This window comes from Daphnia magna, linkage group LG1 (assembly GCF_020631705.1).
Source record: "Daphnia magna isolate NIES linkage group LG1, ASM2063170v1.1, whole genome shotgun sequence".
NCBI classification, from domain to species: domain Eukaryota; kingdom Metazoa; phylum Arthropoda; class Branchiopoda; order Diplostraca; family Daphniidae; genus Daphnia; species Daphnia magna.
The window spans coordinates 15,310,986-15,332,060 of record NC_059182.1 but is presented as its reverse complement, the minus strand read 5'-3'; the positions used below and the strand labels follow the sequence as shown (position 1 = coordinate 15,332,060).

The following is a 21,075-nucleotide window of genomic DNA, read 5'->3' as shown; positions in this document are numbered from 1 at the left end:
TTTTCCAAACCTATTTCACTCGAGGTCCAGCCATCTCAATAGTACTTATTTCAATAGATTTCACAGTTGGTGAAACACCAGTGAATAAACTGTTTTCTTTGTTCCATTTGACTTCAAGTGTAATCACTTGGCAAAAAAAAGGGAAAAAAATGACTGAAAACAGTCTAACTTCACGTGGTGGCATCACAAAAGGAATTAACCATTACCATCTTTAACTCCTTTGTTTCCGTTGAATGAAGTAATAATTCAACAAATACAAGAATGATACTGGATATCTGTATTTACACTGACAACATAACATTAGTGGCATTCTCTTCTGTCACCGAGTGACTCAAACGCCAATGAAACACATCAGGTGCCTCCAGGATCTCTGCAAATTAAAACTGTAAACCACTATAGAAAAAACCACATCCTGGATTAAACCAAGTCATTGAATGATTTTGCTGCCACCACAGTACATCAGGTACATCCTAAAGACCTGAAAGCATGATTTCAGTCACTTAAACTATTAACAATAAATTCTAACATCACCTGATGACACCTCCAAGAATCTAAGAGATTTAGATAGAGAAAAAGATTATTAAGAACTACTCTTTTTACGTATCACCTTTGAAACAAAATGGGTATATCACACTAACGGAGATGAAAAACGTGCTAGCAAAGCCAAGCCAAGCCATGTTCCTCCTTTAAAAATTTAAAATATAAGTGGTACGATGTTTCTTTGACATGAATTTTTGCCATAATACCTTGAACAACTCTGCATTGATTGAATTCACAAGATGCAACTCCAAACACACGGAATCGGTGGTAAAGTTTCAAGAAGAGAGACGTTCGTTTCAGCAGCCATTCTCAGTCCGAAGCCACGCGAAATGGAACAGCTGACGGGACAGCTGACACTTCCTGTATATTTTCAAGACATCTAGGGGAGAAATAACTAACTCTGTAGAATTTCTATGGGCATGTCAGCTGTCTCGTCAGCTGTTTCGAAACTGGATGAGTGATTTTCCGCCTGGACTGCCATCTGTCGACAAATGAGTTACACACCCGCAAGAGGCACTCCTACCGGGCAGAAAATCACTTTTTCGCCCCGACCGCCCCGACCCAAAACCCCCGTATTTTTGTATAGTAATCCCCTGCAAGAGGGTACCCCTTTTCTGAGAGGGAAAATAGCCAATTAGCCATAGTGGAGGAACCAGTCGACAGTCGTCTTTACTCGTCTATGACTCTGATAGAAGATAGAAGTATAAAACTAAGCCAATTTGGCCGAAATTCTAAAAGCGTTTGATTTTCACATTGTATTTGGTGCAAGAAAATTGGTTTTCGCTATAATTTCAATATTTATTAATTAATATTTGTTTTCAAATGCTGAAAACGTTTGTTTGGCAACGAAAATTTTTTTCAATTCTTTCAATTTTGCAAGGTTGCCGCTCTGTAGAAAATCTTACCAGTAAATTTCAGAGCTGACGTGTCTTTTCAGTTTGTGTGTTGTTTTCTTTCTGCTTCAGCATCTTATTGTTCAAATAGATCTGTTTTATTGTTTTGCTGTGCTTATAATGGATCTACGGGCTATAATTTTGTCCTCGTTCTTGCTGTTCTCAACTGTCCAAGGACTTATGTTTGAATTGCAACCAAATGGCAGAAAATGCTTAAGAGAAGAAGTGCAAAAAGATGTTCTTGTCACAGGAGAGTACGAAGTTTCCGAGGTTCCTGGCCAAAGAACAGATGTGAAAGTATGAATTATTAATAGATTGCATGTTAACTTTGTTTGATAATACTATTTGGGGGGGGGGGCAATAACAGGTCACAGATATCAAAGGACACACCTTAGTTAGTCATGAAGACAAAAGTAAAGGAAAATTTGCATTTACAACTGATGATTATGAAGTTTATGAAATTTGTTTTGTGTCAAAGGTTCCTCCAAGTAAGTTTCACAACTAAATTTTGTTTACCCATATAAAAAGTGACAACAAAATAATAATAAAACAAACCATTAATTTTCTTTTCCAGATCTGAGAGGGCAAAAACATGAGGTGGAGGTCACCATCAAAATGGGACTTGAAGCCAAAAATTATGAAACTGTGAGTTGGTTTGTTCATCTGAAAGCTGTTTTATTGTTGGTAAATAACCAATTGTTGACTTAAATAATGCTATATCTTTAGTTGGGAGAAGCTGCAAGGTTAAAACCTCTTGAAGTTGAATTGAAAAGATTAGAAGACTTATCAGAAGCTATTGTCCAGGATTTTGCATATATGAGGCAACGAGAAGAAGAGATGAGGGATACAAATGGTAAATATTGTCTGATTCTGCTTGATACAACAAGGTTTTATGAATTCTCTAAAAAAATTCTTCTTTGCAGAGTCTACCAATTCCAGAGTGTTGTATTTCAGTGTCTTCAGCATGCTGTGTCTGGTTGCCTTGGCTACATGGCAGGTGCTGTACCTGCGTCGCTTTTTCAAAGCCAAAAAATTAATCGAATAAAGTTATTCCAGTAAGTGTTTGACAATAAAGATGCCAGCGAAACCGAACAGCTGTTCAAGCAAATTAACTCGTCCTGGTGTCAATGGTTGTGTGTAATAACAGAAAAAGAAAATTTGCTCCAATCTCTCCGTTTTCTGCTTTTAAATTTAACTGTCAACTTTCAAAAATGGTCTTATGTTTTCGTCTTTCGAACGTCTAGTATTATGAATTGTTGCGCATTGCACTTTTGTTGGTATCGAAGTAAAGCACTTCTAGTTGGATAATCTTAAGTTGTTGGAAATCGTGATAGAGTAACAATGATTATTATCACGATGGAGGAGACCGATTCAAATGTGAATAAGCTGACAGGTAGATTTAAAGTCGAAAAGAATACGAATGACATTTCGTGGTTGACCATCTGAATAGAAATCCATGCGTCAGATCCGAAATCGCGAGTGAAAAGGCTGAAACATAAAACGACAACAGACATTGCACTAGTGCAAAGTCTCAATTGTTTTAGTTTACTAACGAATACATTTATTTGGGATGAATACGAACCATAGTAGAGATTAATAGGAATTTCTGATGTGCTACTTTAAGTCGAGACAAAATAACTGGAACTTCATGCGCTTTTCGAAATTCATCAGAATTCTGTTATGTGACCTGTGCAAGAAAAAATAATATTCACCCATTCGGCTTACGGTGTATAAAAAAAATGCACCGATAAACCACTTACTCGATACTGTCTTCTGTCGTAAGTGGTGGTATCATATCGGCTGCTTCGGAAAAAGGATTGACAGGCTCCGAACGCATTTCATTGGAATGTTTCCTGACCCTTAAGCATGCTCTAGATAAGGCGGCAACGTCTGCTGATGCTTGAAGTGCTCCGCTCTCGGAGAATTTGTTGACGCAGGAAAACAACCGACCCAATTCTGCTGCCACCTCACGTACAACTCTTTCGAGAATACGAGACACTAGTGAAGGGCTAACCTACAGAGCAATGTGTTTAGTTCTATATAGGCTTAACCTAAAGGAATTAGGTTATTCAAATACTTGGGCAACTTCAGCATGAACAGCAATCATGTTCATAATTATTTCTTTGCAGTAGGGCCGAATATCATTGGTAATAGGAAGATTCTTGTTCCAATCAAATCGCCCAGCATACATAGAAGGTTCCACAATTCCGATTAGGGGCTCAACCTTCTCTTCTAGGTAGGCTTCCATCAATCGTTGTTCGGTTTTAGCCAGTAATTCCTTTGCTGCCTGAATGGCAGCTGACAGATCAGGGTAGCCCAGTTTATTCCAATGTTCTTTCAGTCTTGGGGAAAAAGACATCATTGTTGGGCTATCAGTTAAATATATTTGTCAAAAATCTTGTGTACCTGGGCAAAATGTGAAGCATTGTATATTGGCAATTACTGAGCCCAAGCAACAACTTCATTTCGCGAGTTAAATCTTCCGTATGATTCTGGTCAGAAGACGCCAAACGTTCTGTGCTACGTGCAAAACTGAATAATAACTTTTGCACTAGAAGATTCAAGTCGCTGAGCACAGATGCATTTTCCATCAAGTTAGTTTCACGTTGTTCTGATTGGAATACAGTTTCCTTCACTAGTTGCAGGCATTCGATGACTTGCGTTTCAAAAACATGAGGCTGACAATCAGAAAACGCAAAAAAAAACAATAATTTAAATAAAAATTCATCACTAAGCATTTGCGGACGAACATCAATACCAACTGGGTGATGGATCCATGGGATTCAATAAACTCTAATTTCCAGTTCTCTTGACTGGCCAGATGTGTGACGTTTTCAGCGGCTTGCATCAATAGGCTCCTCATGCAATGGACCCTTAAAAACACAATATGAGACAAAAACTAATTCGTTAAAACATGTCCAGTACCTCAAATCGTGAAGTAGGTCACGTATTACATCAATGGCTTCTGTGGGCAAGTCAAGTGTAAGCAATTCGGCGTAGCAAGTACGAACAGTGCGAAGACAAAGTACAAACCAGGACCCTATTCCTTCTGAAGATGGATTTGAAATTCACGTTTTTTTTTTTAATTCAAGCAAGATCATATAATCTATATTAGGTAAAAACGTATTAAAATACCATGATCCGAAAATATACCACTGAAGGGTTGCCAAATACCAAACTGAGCTCTATGTGGAGATTGACGGTCCAATGTATGAGGAACGAGGGCAGCTCTGATAAGCTGGCTAAAAATTGTTACCACGTCCAACACCATTTTCTAGAATTGATTATTAATGAAATACGTATCGCTATATATGCGAACCCCTTTCTTCATAAATTGGGTAATTACTTTAAATTCATCCTTTTTCAAGGCGTCCGTCCTAACAAACAATTCTCCAGCAAAATAGGCTTGACCAAGTCTCCAAAGTTCTGGGAATACTGACATAAATCGATCATTCAGCTCTTCAATAAATGTTACCCTTCCAGGTGTGCTATTAGGTGGAGGTTCGGCCGAGCTAGAAGATGGTAATAACAGGTTGTTAGATCGCTTTCCTTTTGATGGCCCAGATTTTCCTAGTGAAAAGCAGTAGAATTTAAAATATATTAAAAGAAAATAACTTTGGTGATCACTTACCTATTTCTTCTTGTTCCAAACCCAAATATTTATCTTTGCATTGGAACAAGATCTGAGAACAGTGCTTGTATTGACCTGCAATACAAAGCCAGGCTGGATCGTTTGGACATTCAAGATTTGTCAAGTTTCTACGGGGAAAAAAAATTAGCAGATCAGCGAAACTATGGATATAATTGGTAAGAAGGCCAATTATCAAGACTCAATAGCAAAATATGTGTGTGAAGTTCTCTAACCTAATAATTTTTTTCTGTTCTTCGAGCGAAGTGGGATACTGCTGCAGTTTCTCTTGCAGAACCTCTCTAAGGTTTAAAATCCGCTGTTCTGCTTCTAGCAATACTCTCTTAAAAACCTTAAAACACGGGATGACTAGGTAATGGTTTGTTTTGAATTGTCAACAAAAGTTGAATTTAATAAATAGATAACACACCTGTACTTCGGTATTTCGAAATAAAGCTTTTGCCCTCGCATAATCATTGATTACTAAATCATAGTCAGCTTTCTGAATATTTTTATCAAGAGTGGAGGGTAAGTGAAACAGAAATCGGAATCTTTGTAAAATTCCTAGAGCATTTCTTGTTCCATCAGCCTGCTCTTTACGTTTGAGGACATCGTCAAATAGGCGACCAGCTTCGATTTTTGCGCCTGGAAAATAGAATTGCTTCATCATAAACATGCGCCAGCAAAAGGAAAAAGAACTTGTGTACTCAAGATCGAATTTTCCAACGAGGCTGTCATATCCGGTCCATATTTTGTTTTATTTTCTTCCACAACCTTTTTTAAAGTCAACAGTGTGTCCATCTGTTCTATTACCGAACCTGCATGAGTCTTCAAAAGTTAACCATTAGGTGCATATTGTAGGATATACATTGACAGAAAATCATACCTTTAAAAAAGATATTTGTCCTTCTTTTTGAGCTTCAACTCTACGTTTAAGAAAGCTAAGTCCAGCTTTCAAATCATCAAACCCAGTGCTATGATGATGTTGCAATAAGAACCAAGATGGTGAAAAATGTTCACTCCCAAGTTCTCCATTTGATTCAGGAAATAATTCTTGTAGTTCTTCTTCTGGGTACTTTTTTCTAAAAAAAAAAAGTTTATTAATGTAAAGATTTGGTACAAACAGCCTGAATATGTACACAGCATTTTCAACAGAAAGTCCTAGGGGATCATCTTGTTGAAAGGTCGAAGGAATTAGAGCTCTATGTCTTCCTAGACCAGTTAAATGTGATTCGTCAACCCAAACTGCACTTTCTTTCAAGGGACCAATTGTTTCATGGTAGCCTCTAAACTGTACAGTGCATGACCCTTTTCCTCCAGATTTGGTGATTACAACTATATCACCTTTGCTCTTCCCTGGGCCAGATCTGGCCACAATTTTATTACTTGAAATCCATTCAGCAGACAGTAAGCAGTCAGAGTTGCAAATAATAAGGCCTAAAATAAAGGCAGGAAATATATAATTAAGACTATATTAGTGGTCATGCGTTAAAGACATTCGTTCAACAATACCAATAATATCGTCAGGTCCACTGCCAAAATTTTCTCCTCGTATAGTGACTCGAGTTCCTGGGGGCCCTTCCTTAGGCGAAACTCCGGTTACAATAGGCGGTAATCCCATTGTATATCACCAATCTAATCATGAAACTTAATCCATTTCAGTGATATTTTCCAATTCAAGAGCACTTTACCTTTGATATATTTGAATGAATGTGGGCTTTTTGCAGCTCTATTAGCCAATCTTACAAAGAATTACCGCACCAAATTGTAACACATTACTTTGAAGTAATTTGTGTGTAGAAAACAGAGTAGCAGACGAACTTTACAGCAATTGGCCTGACCAGGACCTGACTCCTAACATTCGTTATTTGAATCTTGAGCTCTCTTCAGATACACAAATTAGAAGTTGAATTTTCATAAGGGTAAAGCGAAAACTAAAAACTGAACTACTAAAGCGAATAATATCCGAAAGAAATGGAGCTTGTCCCTATGTTACCAAGATTGGCCGAGCCGATTTCGGTGACGAATTTATGAACGGAAAAATGATGAATGAATATGACACAAGATTATCACAAACCACTTTAGACATTTATTCAAGATAATTCAAACTTCTGAAGATCACATTTTCTTATTTTAGACACCATTACTTCATACGGTATTTTTTGAACAAAGGGTGTTTAGATAAGTTACTGGAAGCTGATGGACGTTTATACTCCATATACACTGCGTCATCGGCACCACTCATTGATGCCATTGTTCCAACTCGTCGTCCGAATGGACCTGGTCGACCACCAATTTCTCCGGGAACACGCTCTTCATCTGCGTCCATGTCTGACGCAGTAAGGACTAGTTGCAAAAGATTTGTTTGCTCCTCTTTGTTTTTGTAATGTAACTCTTGATCTTGATCCATTCCTGCCATGCGGGTGATAACTTTGTAACTATATCCTTGATTCACCAAAAAACGTTGGCGTTTTCGGGAAAAACTCATTTCCATAGTGTCTTGTGACACCAAGGTGTAGAAAAACGCGTTATACTCCTCTGCGATGGCACCCTTCTTTGCTCGAAGAATACGACCAAGACGCTGAGCCTCCTGACGCCGTGAGCCACCGTGTGAAGAAATTTGAATCAACACATTGGCATCAGGCAAATCAAAAGAAGTATCAGCCACTTTACTGACAAAAATAGTATTGACTTTTGGATTTAGCTTAAAATTCTGAAGAATTTGAAGCCTTTCGTTCTGTGATGTCGGGCCATAAATAAAAGGCTTGTTCATGGTAAGCGCATAATGCTTGAGAGCATACACGTTGTCGGAGAAAACAATGATTTTATCATTTCGACGCTCGTGGTAGCGAATGAGGAACTGACAAGCCCGGAACTTATTCGGGTTCATGACAAAAAGCAGCATTTTCTTGGCAGACTTGCATGCAAGATACTCGCGGTAGAATTCAGGACTCATAGGACACCATACTTCAGCGCATTGTACGCGTGCAATAAATCCACGTTTCTGCAATTCCAACCAATTGGCTTCGTACAACTTTGGTCCGATTAAAAAATTTAAATCTGCGATTTTGTCTAAAAACGAAAATAATCGTTAATGAGAATGCCTAGTTGAAACAAATAAGTATTTCGTTATATAAAAAGGAATTCGTACCATCTTCCCGGACAAGCGTGGCGGTCAAACCAAGCTTACAATGAGCTTGTACAATCGTCAAAACACGTCGAAACATGCGAGCTGGAATTGTGTGTACTTCGTCCAATACCATGATTCCCCATTCTTGCTCTTGAAGCCACTTCATGGTTTGATCTGCTTCATACGAACGTTTTTGTTGATGTGTTATCATATTAAACGTGGTAATCAGAATGCTGCATCCGTGTGGTTTATCTTTTGCATCGGACGTAAAACGGCAGATCATACCTGGGATTGCACATATTATTTAATAAACTAAAGAGAAGAATCGTTTAAGGAGTTGGTTACTATCGTCAGCAGTTGACCACATTTTAAACTGTGCTTTCCACTGTTCGACTGAAACTCCAGAATTGCAGAGAACTAAAGCTCTTTTTCGGACTGTGCAACAGGCCGTCACACCAACCAAACTTTTTCCTGCACCACACGGCAAGACAATGAGTCCTGACCGAGCACGACCATTGCCAAACATTTTGCGCAGGCTTTTCTCTTGGTATGGTCTCAATACAGCAGCAGGTTTCAAATCAATGTTAATATCTTGATTATGGGTATCGTTGCGAAAATCATATTCCGCTAACAAGGGAAATTCCAGCTGAATACATCGCTTTTGAATAGTTTCAATTTTTTCTTGATTCACTTCGAATGCGACAGTTTGAAGGGAGCCATCATCGTCATCATCTTCATCCTTATCCATTTTATCATAAAAATTTGTAATGTCATCTGGCACTGGTTTGCTGCTTGCCTGTGCATCTTCTGCTGCATCCTCTCCTGAAGTGCTTTTTCCAAATTGGATGGATGTTGCTTTAGATTGCACTTGAGTGATAAGCCCATCAGTAGTGGTTTCCACACTATGACGAAGTCTGCATTCTTGAATCACAGGATCTTTTAGCAATTTCTGGATGACATCCGGATATTGGGACTCAACAAAATATCGATTGTGCTTCAGTACCAATTTGACCTTGCCATATGAGAGGGTAGAGATTTTGATAAAATCCACAATTCCATCAGGAACTGCTGTTTTACTAAGACGTTTCAAATATTCTATGATATCATGAGTTTGAAGTCCTACACTGACGGCAGCATACAATGAGTATGATGTCAATTTGTATTCATGGATGTGTTCTGGGCGGCAAACTGGTTCACTTATTGCAATGAGAAAATCATGAGCGTGTTTGTAGACTGGTGAGAAGGACTCCAAAAAAATATGGCCATTGGGTGCAACCCACAGTGGTCGGGACATGTGATCTGGCTTAAGTTGCAAATCTCTGTAATCTTTTGCCCCATATTCATCTTCTCCTTGCCGTTCACCTTCAACTTCTATGTTGTGCTTTGCAGCTTCTGGTACCCCTTCAGCTTCAGTTCCGTCTGGAATTCCTTCATCATAATTACTTTCGTCTTCGAATTCTTTGCGTTTTTTGCCAGCAAACTTTTTTTTTGACCCGTCATAACGGTCCCCATCTTTCTTACCGTACTTACGATTTCCTCCAGCCATGTTGCACGTGTAAAAAAGGAGGGCACACCGTTTTTCAGTTTCAACGTATTAGGCGGAGTATTTCTGATCGGTAACGTTATTTTGTTACAAGTTTTAACTAAACGAAACTTTCACCACTGTTTTTTTGTTTTGTTTTTTTGTAGAGTCAGAATCACCTTCAATCCTGTAAGTTTCACCAGGTTTCTCTGTTAACTAACACACAAAAGTCTTCCTAGTGGGAAAACAAGGCGATAAAACGGACGGAGCGAGGGAAGGAGAAACTCGGACACCCGGACGGCCCAAATTTTGACAGCAGTCCGCAGTTTCTCCACAGGGTAGCTGTCCCAGTCCGCGTATTAACGGGGATACAGCATTCCATATAGACATGTCATGCGTGGTAAGGCAGAAAATGGTAAGTAAAGTCTTCATTTCATAATAGTATTTAACATTAAAATTTCAGATATAAAGCAGCAAAATTGACTTGTTTTACAGGACAAGACAGATCAACCTTATTTTGTCATGCATTGGCTTGTCGATAACTGTTGCTTTTTAAAAATATGTATGCATGCAACAATCCAATGAATTAAAATAAAAAGCACAGCCTAGCACGACTATTTTATTATTTTTCCTATAGGCCAAATCCATTATATTCTATTTTCTTTATGCACAACTAAAATTGAATTAAGCCACGTTCAGACACAGCCTTTTGAGCGTTTTACGTACTACGTATAACGTTTTACGCCGAGTTAGTAGCTGGGAACGGAAGAGTGTTCAGACACAACGCTCTACGTAGTACGTAATACGTAAACTCAAAACGTAGTCAAAACGAAGTCAAAACGACGTACGTAAAAGAGATTGATCTCATTTTACATAAGTTTGGACGTTCACGCACTACGTAGCCAAAATCTATTACGCTTGCACATTCTTTGTTTTTCAGGTTTTCTCCCTGTTTATTCATTCTGGGATATGTCAGGTGAGAATTGTAAATTTAATAATTAATTTTTTAATTTTATTTTAAAAATAAATATTGGGCCTACTAAAAGTTGCCAAAAGAATTTCCTAACAAATTCAAGTGGCCCAAAAATCACCAAAAAAAAATCAAAAGTAAATATTATTTCAGAAATCTTCAACCATTTTGGTTTATTGCTTATTCTATTTAGGTCTTCAAGAAATTGGTCAGAAGAAGAACGTTTCGTCCTCAGAACTTTTATCAATAAATATAACAAAGAGCTACAACAGGTACAAAAATCACAGCAGACGCTAGAATCTCGCAGAATCAGCCTACTACGTAAATTGACAGTGTAGTCGAACAGTCTACGAACACATTTACGAAATAGGCCCGTAAAAAGCAGCGAAATTTACGAAGTACAAACGTAAACTTTAACGTTATACGTTATACGTTATACGTAGAAAAGAGCTGTAGTCTGAACGATACTTTAGGGATAAAAGCGGACCGTTCGTACATGGAGCGATTGAAAGTGCGGACCGGACAGGAAAACGCGGACTGGTATCCGGACCCATGCCCATATCGATATTAAATTTCAAACTAAAAATAGTATTTAAAAATCAACATATGCATTATTCAAAATAGAAAGAAAGGACAGTTTTATAACATGGTTACTTCTAACTAGGTAAACTCTGGTACAACAATGCAAATAAAACATGTAATAAACTTAAAAGGATTTGGGGTATTTCCAAGGGTTTTTCAAAATTCCTGAAAGGCATAATGCTGTTCTTTTGGAAGACATTCCTGTGGTACACTCGCTTCCATAAATATGAGGCCACCGCCGCGGTTGTACCGCTTCAAAAAACCTTTAGCGCGCCTTTATGGTATATTCGACAATAGAGTAGGAAGGGGTTACATATGAAACCAAAATAATGATGGGATGAGTATGAAAACATTCCGAGACGGCGAGTAAACATTCCGTAAAGGTATATTTGAAGCGGTACAACCGCGGGCGGTGGCCTACATATTTATGGAAGAGTACCATTCTTTGCAAAGTTGGTACCACGTTGCCGCCTTGAAGGACGACTTAACGCGCTACGGTTGTCTAAAGTATCGTTCAGACTACAGCTCTTTCACGTATAACGTATAACGTATAACGTTAAAAGTTTACGTTGTACTTCGTAAATTTCGCTGCGTTTTTACGGAGCCATATTTACGTAAATGTGTTCGTAGACGTTCAGACTACACTGTCAAATTTACGAGAGTAGGCTAGATTCGCGGAGATTCTAGCGTCGCTGTAGATTTTTGTACCTGTTGTAGCTCTTTGTTATATTTATTGATAAAAGTTCTGAGGACGAAACGTTCTTCTTCGACCAATTTCTGAAGACCTAAAATAGAATAAGCAATAAACCAAAATGGTTGCAAAAGATTTCATGAAATAATATTTACTTTTGATTTTCTTTTTGGTGATTTTGGGGCCACTGAATTTGTTAGGGAAATTCTTTTGGCAACTTTTAGTAGGCCCAATATTTATTTTTAAAATAAAAATTAAAAAATTAATTATTAAATTTACAATTCTACATCTGACATATCCCAGAATGAATAAACAGGAAAAAACCGAAAAAAAAAGAAGTAGACAAGCGTAATAGATTTGGGCTACGTAGGCGTAGAACGTCCCAAAACTTATGAAAATGAGATCAATCTCATTTTTACGTACGCTCAGTTTGACTTCGTTTGACTACGTTTGAGTTTACGTATTACGTACTACGTAGAGCGTTGTGTCTGAACACTCTTCCGTTCCCAGCTACGTAACTCGGAGCGTAAAAACGTTATAGTAGTACGAAAACGCTCAAAAGGCTTAGTCTGAACGTGGCTAAAGTATCGTTCACGACAGCTCTTTTATGCGTATTGCGTATAACGTATTACGTTCTTGTTTACGTTTTTCTACGTAAATTTCATTTCGTTTTTACGAACCAAAATTTACGATAAAATCTTCGTAGTCTGTCACAGCAGTACCTGCACTTACGTAAGTCGATATTTAACGTTAATTCAAACTTTCACTTCTAATCATAGATGTAGTGTTTGTCAATCTGATTACTGTTAATAAATATCAACATCAACTTCAACAGATATCAGTGAACAATGACATGATGCGTGATTCATCCGATGAAGAAGTTTCAATTATTTCGATAATGACGATCAAGAAAAGGAACAAATTCGTCGTCAAAACACCTGAAATGTGGCGTTGGAAGGCCAAGGCTGCTTGTTTGTTGTACCTATTGTTAAAACGTCGTCGTAGGAGGTTGTCGCTAATAATCTCGACCTGTTGGTAGGTTTACTATTGATTACCAATTCAAACATCCTTACAGACATTCGAAAGCCTCTTATTACTAATTTATAGGTAGATTAGGACAAGGTTTCATAATTCAGAACCGAACGAGAGAAACATTCCTTGTATACTACTATTCTACTTGCAGAGAAGAGTTTGGCAGACGGCTCACCTTCAGGAACATTACTCGTATGTCACCAACCTTGTTCAACAAATTGCTGTGGATGGTAGGCCCTTCATTGTTCAAAAAAGACACCAACATGAGACGTTCTATCCCAGTTGGTAAAATAAGAATTTTAGAAATCATTCAACTTCAAATGTTAAGTAATTATTCAATTAATAAAACAGAGCAACGATTAGCATTGACTCTGAGATGCCTCGCATCAGGAGACTGTATGCGATCTCTTTCATATTCCTTCCGGATAGGCCATTCCACTGTTTCTAAAATAGTGAACGAAACATGTAGAATAATGTACGAGATCCTTGCTCCTACCTATTTGCAATTGCCAGATACAAATATGTGGAAACTAATATCAAATGACTTTTCCAAAATTTGGAACTTCCCAAATTGTGTCGGGGCTGGAGATGGAAAACACTTCGCCATGCAATGCCCTAACAACGGTGGCTCCTACTGGTATAACTACAAAGGGTTCCATAGCATGGTGATGTTTGCCGTTTGTGATGCAAATTACTGTTTCATTGCTGTTGACATTGGGGCTTATGGCAGAGAGGGCGATGCGAGTATATTTGCATCATCACAATTTTCGAAATACTTGGATGACGGTTGTCTGGGTATTCCAGGACCATCAAAACTTGTTTACTCAGATAGTTTATCCCCTTACGTCTTTGTAATGGTAATGTTTAATAGTGTTACGTCCTTATTTCAATACTCAACACTGACTAATATGTTTGTCTGTTTCCTAGGATGATGCATTTCCATTGAAAAAAAACATAATGAAGCCATATCCCGGCCGAAGCACAGGATCATTAACGAAAGAAGAACTAATATTCAATTACAGGTAGAATTCAATACAATTTTTTATCTTTCAACCTTATTAGCTGGTAAGATAGGACAGACACATCACTTCCCTAGAGATGTTCTTTAGGTTGTCTCGTGCAAGAAGAACTATTGAAAATGCTTTCGGAATTGTCACCAACAAATTGCGCATTTTCCGCAAACCGATGATTGGAAGCCCTCAAAATGTTGAAAATTACATAAAGGCAGGTGTTGTCTTGCACAATATGCTGATTCGCGAAGACAGCCGCTTCTACTTGATAACCAAAAAACTACCGGATCATTTTGATGTAAATGGAGTTTTAATCGAAGGTGCCTGGAGGACGGACAATACAATGACATCAATGTTTCGGTAAATAATATTAAGAAAAGCAAGGTATAAAACAATAAATCTTTTATTATGTCTGTAGAAGTGACTTGCGGCCAGGAAAAGGAATCAACTATCCAACTGTCGCCAAAAACATTCGCGATCAGTTTACAAAATATTTTTCGAATGAAGGTGCAGTGCCATGGCAGAGGGTCATTGTCGAAGATACAGGCAGAATTTCTGAGGAGGAAGGTTAATGAATATTAACTAGGAATAGTTGCTCGAAATGATTTGTATTGCTGAGATCATTGATGTTTGTAATAACGATGAGCAACGTAATACAATCATTTTGTTTCATTGCAATCTCGAGAATGTTTAAGATTGATTTAATCTATCTTCTTCCTTCATCTTCCTCATCTTTGACTTTTCCTTCTCTTTCTTCCCTGCTTCATATAACAATTGTTCCATTTTGAATCGTATTTCGTCCTTTATGCTATTACTCTTGATCTTAGCAACTATAAAGGAAGAGATTGATGGGTTATTAATTAAACTTGTACGTTAATTGAGAATTGCATAGCACTTATACCTTTATCGGCGAAAACTTTGCAATAATTTCTCCACTCCTTTGTCACTGCGTCAAGTTCTTCTGTTTTCTCTATCACAGTATGATTTGGTTTATCATTAATCAACTGCGACACCAGCGATGAAATATTTTTTTCCGCTTCAGACTCTTCTAATTTCCGTTTGCGCTTTATACGGCTATCAGGATAACTTGGAAGAGCATCTACAGGAAATGAAATAATGTAAGTACATATCATTTACAAATTTAGCAACAATCCCACTGTACCAGACGATGAAGTTGAAGGAGTGGGTGTCGATGTTTTTGGAAAGGCTTGTGGTCGACTTTCAGTTGATGTCTTTGAGTCAATAATAGTAGAAGGTTTGCCAGCTTTCTGGCTTTGACTTGAAGAAATGGAATCCAGTTTTTTTTTTTGCTGTCAGTACATTTTTCGTACACGATCTATTCATGGAATCTGTATACAATCGTAATTGGAATTTACATTAAACGAGTCAATAAAAAAAAAAACGATGTAAATGAAAACATTGCTACACACATGTGTACCTGAAATTGGTAGAGAATCTTCGCTGTTAACAAGGGATTCGTTGTCTAGAGTTAGTGACTGTGTATCGTTTACTGATACGAATGACACGTCATTCCAATAGAGTACATTGTCTTTGTCAGTATTTCCAATTTCTTCATTCTCCATTTGATCCACACCACGTTCTTGAACTAAATCAATATGTAGTACCTTTGCTGAAGAAAGATTGGTAAACCTGCTGTAAGGTAAAAGATAATATTGCTGTAGGTATGCCTTGTTATTTAAATAAACAATTGTAACAATTTTTACGCTCTCTGTTTAATGTGTTCGTCCAGAAAAGACATTGTGTGGTACAAGTCCCACTGCGGAAGTCCCTGTTGGATCCTCGATGTTGGACACCTTCCTAACTCTTCTGAATTTATCTACAAGCTGTGTCCACTGAGTGGTCACATCTTCCACAGTGCAATTTTCAAAAAGGTGTGAAATCTCTAACTTGGCGTTTGTTTTCACTGTTATGTCTTTGTAGGATTTGGAGTTTGTGTCATAGAGACACGGGTATTTCTTGACTGCTTCTATTAAAAGTTCACGTTCTTCCTCACACCATTTTCTTGAAGACCTGAAATGTATTTTCAGCATATTATTACATCAGAACAATGGGTTTTGAATATAACAATGCGATTTGAACCAACAGAAATAAAATTGTTACTTGTTTCTTTTCTTTGGTGACTTCTTTTTGGCGAGTTGAAGTTTTTGACGGGGACTGTTTGTTAACACCTGGAGGAGACATAGTAATTCAGTAAACAACTATCCAGAAAAGAATAGCAGAATTTTAAAATTGAGATCACAGAAGTCAACACTGGCGAGATTTAAGTTATAAGAACAGACTATAAACAGCAGTAATACTAAAAAAAACAAAAGAATGAAGACAAGCGTGTTATGTTTTGACTACGTAGTGCGAAAACGTTCAAAAATCTTATGTAAAAATGAGATCAATCTCATTTTTACGTAGTTACGTTTTGACTTCGTTTTCACTCCGTTTTGAGTTTACGAATTACGTACTACGTAGAGCGTTGTGTGTGAACAGTTTGCCGTTTCGACAAACGCAATTCGTAACGCAAAAACGCAATACGTAGTACGTAAGATTGTACGTAAGACTGTCGTGTGAACGTACCTTTTTAAGTCCACGAAAAATCTGTCAAAAAATTTTGGGCCAGTCCGCAGGTGAAAGTCCGCAGTTTCTCCTGTCCGCAGTCCGCGGTCCGCGTCCGCATTTTATCCTGGCCCGGAAAACAACATAAATAAGGATGTGGAAGAAGCTCCCTCTAGAGGAGTATTTTGGCAACCGAATTTACTCTATGATTCTAAACAAACAAACAAAAGATTTATATTACACAAAAAAAGTGTTTAACAATTTTTTTGTGTGTGAAAAAAAGTGTTTAACATTTTTTTGTGTTAGAAGCCATTCATTTATATTTGGACTTTTAACGCGAATTCCGTTAGTGCAAAAAAAAAAATTTTATTAAACACCAGATGACGTTTCTCTTCAATCTGCTTCAGTCGTCTGTTTTCGTCTTTACGATTTGGCGTTGGTGACTCGTTTTCGTTTTCTGCCATATACCAAGTGTAAACTCAATTAAATTTAACTCAACTGAGACTCAACTCACTGTCATCACCATCTGAAGTTTATTTTCCATTCTGCCACCATTTCTGGTGGTAGAAGATGAACCCTCTAACGTAAGTAAAACCGTGCCTTCGTCCAAGGCATACAGTGTGAGGCGGAACATAATATTTAAAAAATATAATTTAAAGCTTATTGTCAAATTATCATGTTCTTTGAGGTTATTATGATGTTTTCTTACACGTACTTATATTTATTTTGTCGGTTTTTTTTTCAGGAATGTGAAAAATATAAAAAAACTCAGTGAAACAGAATTGAAGTACAACATATCTGGAAAGGCATCTTGGCATTACCAATATAAAGACAGTGCTTGGATTTTTATTGGAGGCCTACCTTATGATTTGTCTGAGGGTGATATAATCTGCATATTTTCCCAGTAGGTTTCATACTTTTTTTTTTTTTTTTTTTGCAGTGTGTGCATCGACTGTTAACTAGTGTGAATTGTTATGCAGGTATGGAGAGGTTGCTAACATCAATTTAGTAAGAGACAGGGTTACTGGTAAATCTAAAGGCTTTTGCTTTTTGTGCTATGAAGACCAGAGATCAACAATTCTGTCAGTTGATAACTTAAATAGTATCAAGGTAACTTGGCAATAAACTTAATTGTATGTGTTTCATTGCTTAAAAATTCTGTTAGGTCTGTGGAAGAACTCTGCGTGTCGATCACGTCGAGCAATACAAAATTCCTAAAGATCCCGACAAGCTCGATGAAGATGCATTGAGGATTCTCCAGGAAGGATGTGGTCCGGAATCGTCAGTCATTAAATCTCTCGTGAATTCCACTATCGGAAAGGATTCGTCGATACAAGAGAACACTTTAACAAGCGAAGTTCGAATTAAAAAAACAGAAATGACTGTTGAATCACATAGCAGCAATGGAGAGGGAAGAGGAAAAGAAAGACACCGTTCAAGAAGCCCTAAACGGAGGCGCAGTACTGAGAAGGACTACGCGAACTATAGAAGTCGACCGTATGACAAAGAGAGGTCTCACCGTTATGATAAAACCAAGAAAAATAGGGAACATTCGCCAAGGAGAGACAGATCACGCGACACGGACAGGAAACGCGAAAGACGTTGATTGAACCACTATACTTTTTTCTTCTTCGTTCCTTATGAATAAAATGTCATTTCAAGGGTTTTAAGTTGTAGCGACAATGTTAAGTGAATTTAGTCATATTGTATTGCCGTATTAACAGAACCATGTAGGACATGTTAACCCAACGGGAGGAAACTTTTGATGCGTTTCCTTAGATATTGGCAAACACAAACTAAATTACGGAGTAATTCTTTTTGGGTCGCGTGGAAACATTGATGTTTTCCTGATGTTATCAAGTCCCAAGAAAAGCATCGCTACACGTTCCATCCCAATACCACCACCGGCGTGGGGAGGACAACCATAACGGAAAGAATCTATGTATGCTTTAATTTTTGATAGATCTACGGCAAGAAAATCATACTAAGATAGCTATAACATTCTAAAATATTAAGTATATTTTACCAATGTTGTGGTGTCTGGCTCGCTCTGACAGAAATTCGGGATCATGAATTCGTTGAGCTCCAGACATGATTTCTTCTCCACGCATAAAAATGTCGTAAGAATTCGAATATTTCTAGTTTTGCAAATCACGAAAAAATTAACAAAAAATCAACTATCAGAACTTTGACTGGTAATTGCTACCTTATTCTTAGGATCCGGCATCGTGTAGAATGGACGAACAGCTAGGGGATATTTGTCCAGAATATAGAAATCGGTTCCATACTAGTAGAGAGATTGGTAAGTAATAAAAAAAATTACGAAGTGATTCAGAGCTGGCTAAATATTGTTAATACTTTTGCTTTCACTAATCTTCCCAATAATTTCTCCATGGGAGTACTTAAATCGTCCTCGTCACCAATTTGTTCTCCTGCCTGGCGAAGCATCTCAACTCCTTCTGGAAATTCTAGGCGCAACGGAGGATCCAGAAAGGTAAACGGTTCTGACGGAAATTGACGATTAACAGTTGCAATTTCCTGTATACATCTTTGAAACGGGGAGGGGGGCGCGGGAATTAATAATTATGGTGCCTTCGCAGAAATATAAAAATGAACGGTACTCACTGGTTTTGAAGGCCGCGGAAAACTTCAGTCAGTACTGAGCCGATAGTGTCCAGGACTTCATGGTAATGAGAATGAAAAGCCATTTCTAAATCTAGGCCGACGAATTCAGTCAAATGTCGATGGGTGTTGCTGTCTTCCGCTCGGAAAACTGAAATAATAATGATTGGCGGAAAAAAAACTACAAATTGGAACCTCAACATAAAGTATTAGGTACATACCTGCTCCAATAGTGTAAACTTTTTCAAAATCTGCAGCAATTGCCATTTGTTTATAAAGTTGTGGTGATTGCGCCAAATAAGCAGAACCCTTGAAATAAGACACCGTAAAGACATTCGCGCCTCCTTCGCTTGCTGCCGAAATGATTTTCGGAGTGTGGATTTCCACAAATTTCTAGAAAAGCAAATAATGCATTTAACTTTATTATTCCACTTATTAGGGTGAGTGTGAATGTTCAGCCGTATTACTCGTTGATCAAGTGCCTCGCGGAAAAGTCGGCAAACGGCAGCTTGAATTCGAAATATTGCCTGATTTGTAGGTGTGCGCAAATCTAATACACGGTTATCTAGCCGCGTTTCCTGGTTAACTCTTATGGCTAGTTCTCCTTCTTTCTCCTATAAAACAATGAGTATTATTATTAATGAGGCCAATGGACTTAACATGCAGATATCGTACTTCTTCAGGGCGAGAAGCATCTTCAATTTGAAGCGGCAGGCGTGGTTCGGCAGCACTGACAACCCACACTTGTGTTACATGAAGTTCTACATCCTGTTGGGTTGCCCCTTCAATTTTCTGTGGCACAGAGCGAACTACACCCTCTACATCAATGACTGACTCTTTCGTAATACTACAGGTACACCCAGAAATAAATAACCTTTTACCATGTTGATTCCCAAATATTATCCATTACCCAGCAGTAAATTTAACAAATGCTTTACTGATAGACTCCGACACAGCCAAAAGGCACTGCACAGTTGATTGCTGCTGACGCAGCAAGAAGAAGCATTGTTTTCCTTTAGCTCTGCTGGTGTGTAGTCTACCTCTAGTCCAGATTTTTGATTCAATGAGAGACAATCCAATGTCCTCAACTCTTATGATAGATCGTTCCAGCTTTTCTTGACTTTGGTTCATAACAGCATTACCATAACAGCCAGCGGAATAGTCGACCTCTTCCACATGAGCTACATCCTTGAGTGAAGTATTAAAAGTATTAGGTAAGCTATGGCACAGATTTGAAGTACAGGATTACAACTGCTGTTTTCTTTTCCTCCTTTTTAGCTGCTTTGGCAGCTTCCTTTGCCTCTTTTTTTGCTGCTTTCTTGGATTTTCCTTGCTCCCTGGACAAACGTAGAACAATAATAGAACTCGGAAATAATAAAGGGATGACGCATGAGATTTCATCAATTTCCTTAATTACCCGGTGGTTTCCGCAATATTTTTATCTGAAGTCATTTTATGATTTTCCTTAGAATTTAGATGTTTCTAGCAAGCCTGATTTAAGGACAACAATTAGGTTCCCAGAAACTCTGACTCTCTGAGCACTATTTTACCTCAAAACTCTCTAGCAGAACGAAACTCGTGTAAGGAAAAATGACCGCGAGAGATAACAGAGGTAAGCGGGAGTGGGCGGAACTCGACTAAAGAAAAGGACATCTGTAGGGAGAATTTAGGAGCAGATCACGGTTACCTAAAAAGCCCTCTTGTAAAGCAGAATGTGATTATATAGGGGCTTAGTAGTTTAAACTTAACCGGCCATATTTTAAGTATAACCCTGTCGTGACGTTTAGTATTGGAGGCTGAACGGCATATGCAATCTCCTTCCTGGGCAGATGTTTTGTTCAAGGAATAAAAGCAATGGAATATGTGTTTCATCATTATTTCCGGCTTCTA

General features: G+C 38.0%; 7 protein-coding genes and 1 long non-coding RNA gene across 14 annotated transcripts; 3 read left to right on the top strand and 5 right to left on the bottom strand.

Annotated features, from left to right (window-relative positions):
- Positions 1 to 262: 262 nt before the first annotated feature.
- On the bottom strand, positions 263 to 1,203 carry LOC116916195. The gene is made up of 2 exons (XR_004390480.2): positions 747 to 1,203; positions 263 to 684 (listed from the first exon to the last, which is right to left on the bottom strand). It is a non-coding gene; the product is annotated as an uncharacterized LOC116916195 (long non-coding RNA).
- A 241-nt stretch (positions 1,204 to 1,444) lies between these two features.
- Positions 1,445 to 2,600, top strand: LOC116916171 (transmembrane emp24 domain-containing protein bai). The gene is made up of 5 exons (XM_032921387.2): positions 1,445 to 1,730; positions 1,801 to 1,921; positions 2,008 to 2,078; positions 2,160 to 2,286; positions 2,357 to 2,600. The coding sequence occupies exons 1-5, from the start codon at positions 1,554 to 1,556 to the stop codon at positions 2,476 to 2,478; spliced, it is 618 nt and encodes a 205-aa protein (XP_032777278.1). The 5' UTR covers positions 1,445 to 1,553; the 3' UTR covers positions 2,479 to 2,600.
- LOC116916129 (exocyst complex component 2) lies at positions 2,550 to 6,903 on the bottom strand. 4 transcript variants are annotated; one of them, XM_032921341.2, is made up of 17 exons: positions 6,753 to 6,903; positions 6,574 to 6,696; positions 6,201 to 6,498; positions 5,948 to 6,143; positions 5,769 to 5,889; positions 5,492 to 5,706; positions 5,298 to 5,413; positions 5,065 to 5,192; positions 4,780 to 5,003; positions 4,569 to 4,707; positions 4,359 to 4,482; positions 4,192 to 4,306; positions 3,840 to 4,111; positions 3,511 to 3,775; positions 3,194 to 3,447; positions 3,016 to 3,120; positions 2,550 to 2,951 (listed from the first exon to the last, which is right to left on the bottom strand). In XM_032921341.2, exons 2-16 carry the CDS (start codon positions 6,680 to 6,682, stop codon positions 3,048 to 3,050), a joined length of 2,649 nt encoding a protein of 882 aa, XP_032777232.1. In that variant the 5' UTR covers positions 6,683 to 6,696; positions 6,753 to 6,903; the 3' UTR covers positions 2,550 to 2,951; positions 3,016 to 3,047. The 4 variants fall into 4 exon arrangements, with proteins under 4 accessions (XP_032777232.1, XP_045028183.1, XP_032777223.1 ...); XM_045172248.1 differs by having other exon boundaries at positions 2,550 to 2,921; XM_032921332.2 differs by lacking the exon at positions 2,550 to 2,951 and having other exon boundaries at positions 2,972 to 3,120.
- Positions 6,904 to 7,127: 224 nt separating this feature from the next.
- On the bottom strand, positions 7,128 to 9,959 carry LOC116916143 (general transcription and DNA repair factor IIH helicase subunit XPB). The gene is made up of 3 exons (XM_032921351.2): positions 8,537 to 9,959; positions 8,213 to 8,476; positions 7,128 to 8,133 (listed from the first exon to the last, which is right to left on the bottom strand). The coding sequence occupies exons 1-3, from the start codon at positions 9,735 to 9,737 to the stop codon at positions 7,205 to 7,207; spliced, it is 2,394 nt and encodes a 797-aa protein (XP_032777242.1). The 5' UTR covers positions 9,738 to 9,959; the 3' UTR covers positions 7,128 to 7,204.
- A 3,186-nt stretch (positions 9,960 to 13,145) lies between these two features.
- On the top strand, positions 13,146 to 14,676 carry LOC116930453 (protein ANTAGONIST OF LIKE HETEROCHROMATIN PROTEIN 1-like). Of its 2 annotated transcripts, XM_045172311.1 has the most exons (6): positions 13,146 to 13,273; positions 13,340 to 13,732; positions 13,793 to 13,845; positions 13,916 to 14,010; positions 14,098 to 14,358; positions 14,420 to 14,676. In XM_045172311.1, the coding sequence occupies exons 1-6, from the start codon at positions 13,183 to 13,185 to the stop codon at positions 14,568 to 14,570; spliced, it is 1,044 nt and encodes a 347-aa protein (XP_045028246.1). In that variant the 5' UTR covers positions 13,146 to 13,182; the 3' UTR covers positions 14,571 to 14,676. The 2 variants fall into 2 exon arrangements, with proteins under 2 accessions (XP_045028246.1, XP_045028239.1); XM_045172304.1 differs by having other exon boundaries at positions 13,340 to 13,845.
- LOC123471244 lies at positions 14,591 to 15,919 on the bottom strand. The gene is made up of 4 exons (XM_045172333.1): positions 15,723 to 15,919; positions 15,437 to 15,651; positions 14,900 to 15,097; positions 14,591 to 14,828 (listed from the first exon to the last, which is right to left on the bottom strand). The coding sequence occupies exons 1-4, from the start codon at positions 15,755 to 15,757 to the stop codon at positions 14,689 to 14,691; spliced, it is 588 nt and encodes a 195-aa protein (XP_045028268.1). The 5' UTR covers positions 15,758 to 15,919; the 3' UTR covers positions 14,591 to 14,688.
- Positions 15,920 to 16,954: 1,035 nt separating this feature from the next.
- On the top strand, positions 16,955 to 18,226 carry LOC116916163 (RNA-binding motif protein, X-linked 2). The gene is made up of 4 exons (XM_032921375.2): positions 16,955 to 17,147; positions 17,309 to 17,467; positions 17,544 to 17,673; positions 17,729 to 18,226. Exons 1-4 carry the CDS (start codon positions 17,134 to 17,136, stop codon positions 18,167 to 18,169), a joined length of 744 nt encoding a protein of 247 aa, XP_032777266.1. The 5' UTR covers positions 16,955 to 17,133; the 3' UTR covers positions 18,170 to 18,226.
- A 27-nt stretch (positions 18,227 to 18,253) lies between these two features.
- LOC116916152 (aspartate--tRNA ligase, cytoplasmic) lies at positions 18,254 to 20,823 on the bottom strand. Of its 3 annotated transcripts, XM_032921356.2 has the most exons (12): positions 20,736 to 20,823; positions 20,603 to 20,676; positions 20,435 to 20,522; positions 20,096 to 20,373; positions 19,861 to 20,032; positions 19,653 to 19,799; positions 19,407 to 19,578; positions 19,189 to 19,336; positions 18,922 to 19,111; positions 18,770 to 18,850; positions 18,590 to 18,701; positions 18,254 to 18,528 (listed from the first exon to the last, which is right to left on the bottom strand). In XM_032921356.2, the coding sequence occupies exons 2-12, from the start codon at positions 20,635 to 20,637 to the stop codon at positions 18,365 to 18,367; spliced, it is 1,587 nt and encodes a 528-aa protein (XP_032777247.1). In that variant the 5' UTR covers positions 20,638 to 20,676; positions 20,736 to 20,823; the 3' UTR covers positions 18,254 to 18,364. The 3 variants fall into 3 exon arrangements, with proteins under 3 accessions (XP_032777247.1, XP_032777253.1, XP_045028202.1); XM_032921362.2 differs by having other exon boundaries at positions 20,438 to 20,522; positions 20,603 to 20,777; XM_045172267.1 differs by having other exon boundaries at positions 20,603 to 20,776.
- Positions 20,824 to 21,075: the final 252 nt, after the last annotated feature.

Coding starts and splice junctions, on each gene's coding strand:
- LOC116916143 (XM_032921351.2), bottom strand. CDS start 9,737: ATGGCTGGAGGAAATCGTAAGTACGGTAAGAAAGATGGGGACCGTTAT. Junction 8,477..8,536: donor GTGGTCAACTGCTGACGATA/GTAACCAACTCC, acceptor GTGCAATCCCAG/GTATGATCTGCCGTTTTACG. Junction 8,134..8,212: donor CACGCTTGTCCGGGAAGATG/GTACGAATTCCT, acceptor TTTCGTTTTTAG/ACAAAATCGCAGATTTAAAT.
- LOC116916152 (XM_032921356.2), bottom strand. CDS start 20,637: ATGACTTCAGATAAAAATATTGCGGAAACCACCGG. Junction 19,579..19,652: donor GCGAGGCACTTGATCAACGA/GTAATACGGCTG, acceptor TTGCTTTTCTAG/AAATTTGTGGAAATCCACAC. Junction 18,851..18,921: donor GAAGATTAGTGAAAGCAAAA/GTATTAACAATA, acceptor TCTCTCTACTAG/TATGGAACCGATTTCTATAT.
- LOC116916171 (XM_032921387.2), top strand. CDS start 1,554: ATGGATCTACGGGCTATAATTTTGTCCTCGTTCTTGCTGTTCTCAACT. Junction 1,922..2,007: donor TGTGTCAAAGGTTCCTCCAA/GTAAGTTTCACA, acceptor TTTCTTTTCCAG/ATCTGAGAGGGCAAAAACAT. Junction 2,079..2,159: donor AAGCCAAAAATTATGAAACT/GTGAGTTGGTTT, acceptor CTATATCTTTAG/TTGGGAGAAGCTGCAAGGTT.
- LOC123471244 (XM_045172333.1), bottom strand. CDS start 15,757: ATGTCTTTTCTGGACGAACACATTAAACAGAGAGC. Junction 15,652..15,722: donor GAACACATTAAACAGAGAGC/GTAAAAATTGTT, acceptor TTTACCTTACAG/CAGGTTTACCAATCTTTCTT. Junction 14,829..14,899: donor CAAAGTTTTCGCCGATAAAG/GTATAAGTGCTA, acceptor CTTCCTTTATAG/TTGCTAAGATCAAGAGTAAT.
- LOC116916129 (XM_032921341.2), bottom strand. CDS start 6,682: ATGGGATTACCGCCTATTGTAACCGGAGTTTCGCCTAAGGAAGGGCCC. Junction 5,004..5,064: donor TTTGGAACAAGAAGAAATAG/GTAAGTGATCAC, acceptor GCTTTTCACTAG/GAAAATCTGGGCCATCAAAA. Junction 3,448..3,510: donor TTCATGCTGAAGTTGCCCAA/GTATTTGAATAA, acceptor ATTGCTCTGTAG/GTTAGCCCTTCACTAGTGTC.
- LOC116930453 (XM_045172304.1), top strand. CDS start 13,183: ATGTCACCAACCTTGTTCAACAAATTGCTGTGGATGGTAGGCCCTTCA. Junction 13,846..13,915: donor CCCCTTACGTCTTTGTAATG/GTAATGTTTAAT, acceptor TCTGTTTCCTAG/GATGATGCATTTCCATTGAA. Junction 14,011..14,097: donor GAACTAATATTCAATTACAG/GTAGAATTCAAT, acceptor GATGTTCTTTAG/GTTGTCTCGTGCAAGAAGAA.
- LOC116916163 (XM_032921375.2), top strand. Junction 17,468..17,543: donor ATAATCTGCATATTTTCCCA/GTAGGTTTCATA, acceptor ATTGTTATGCAG/GTATGGAGAGGTTGCTAACA. Junction 17,674..17,728: donor ATAACTTAAATAGTATCAAG/GTAACTTGGCAA, acceptor AAATTCTGTTAG/GTCTGTGGAAGAACTCTGCG.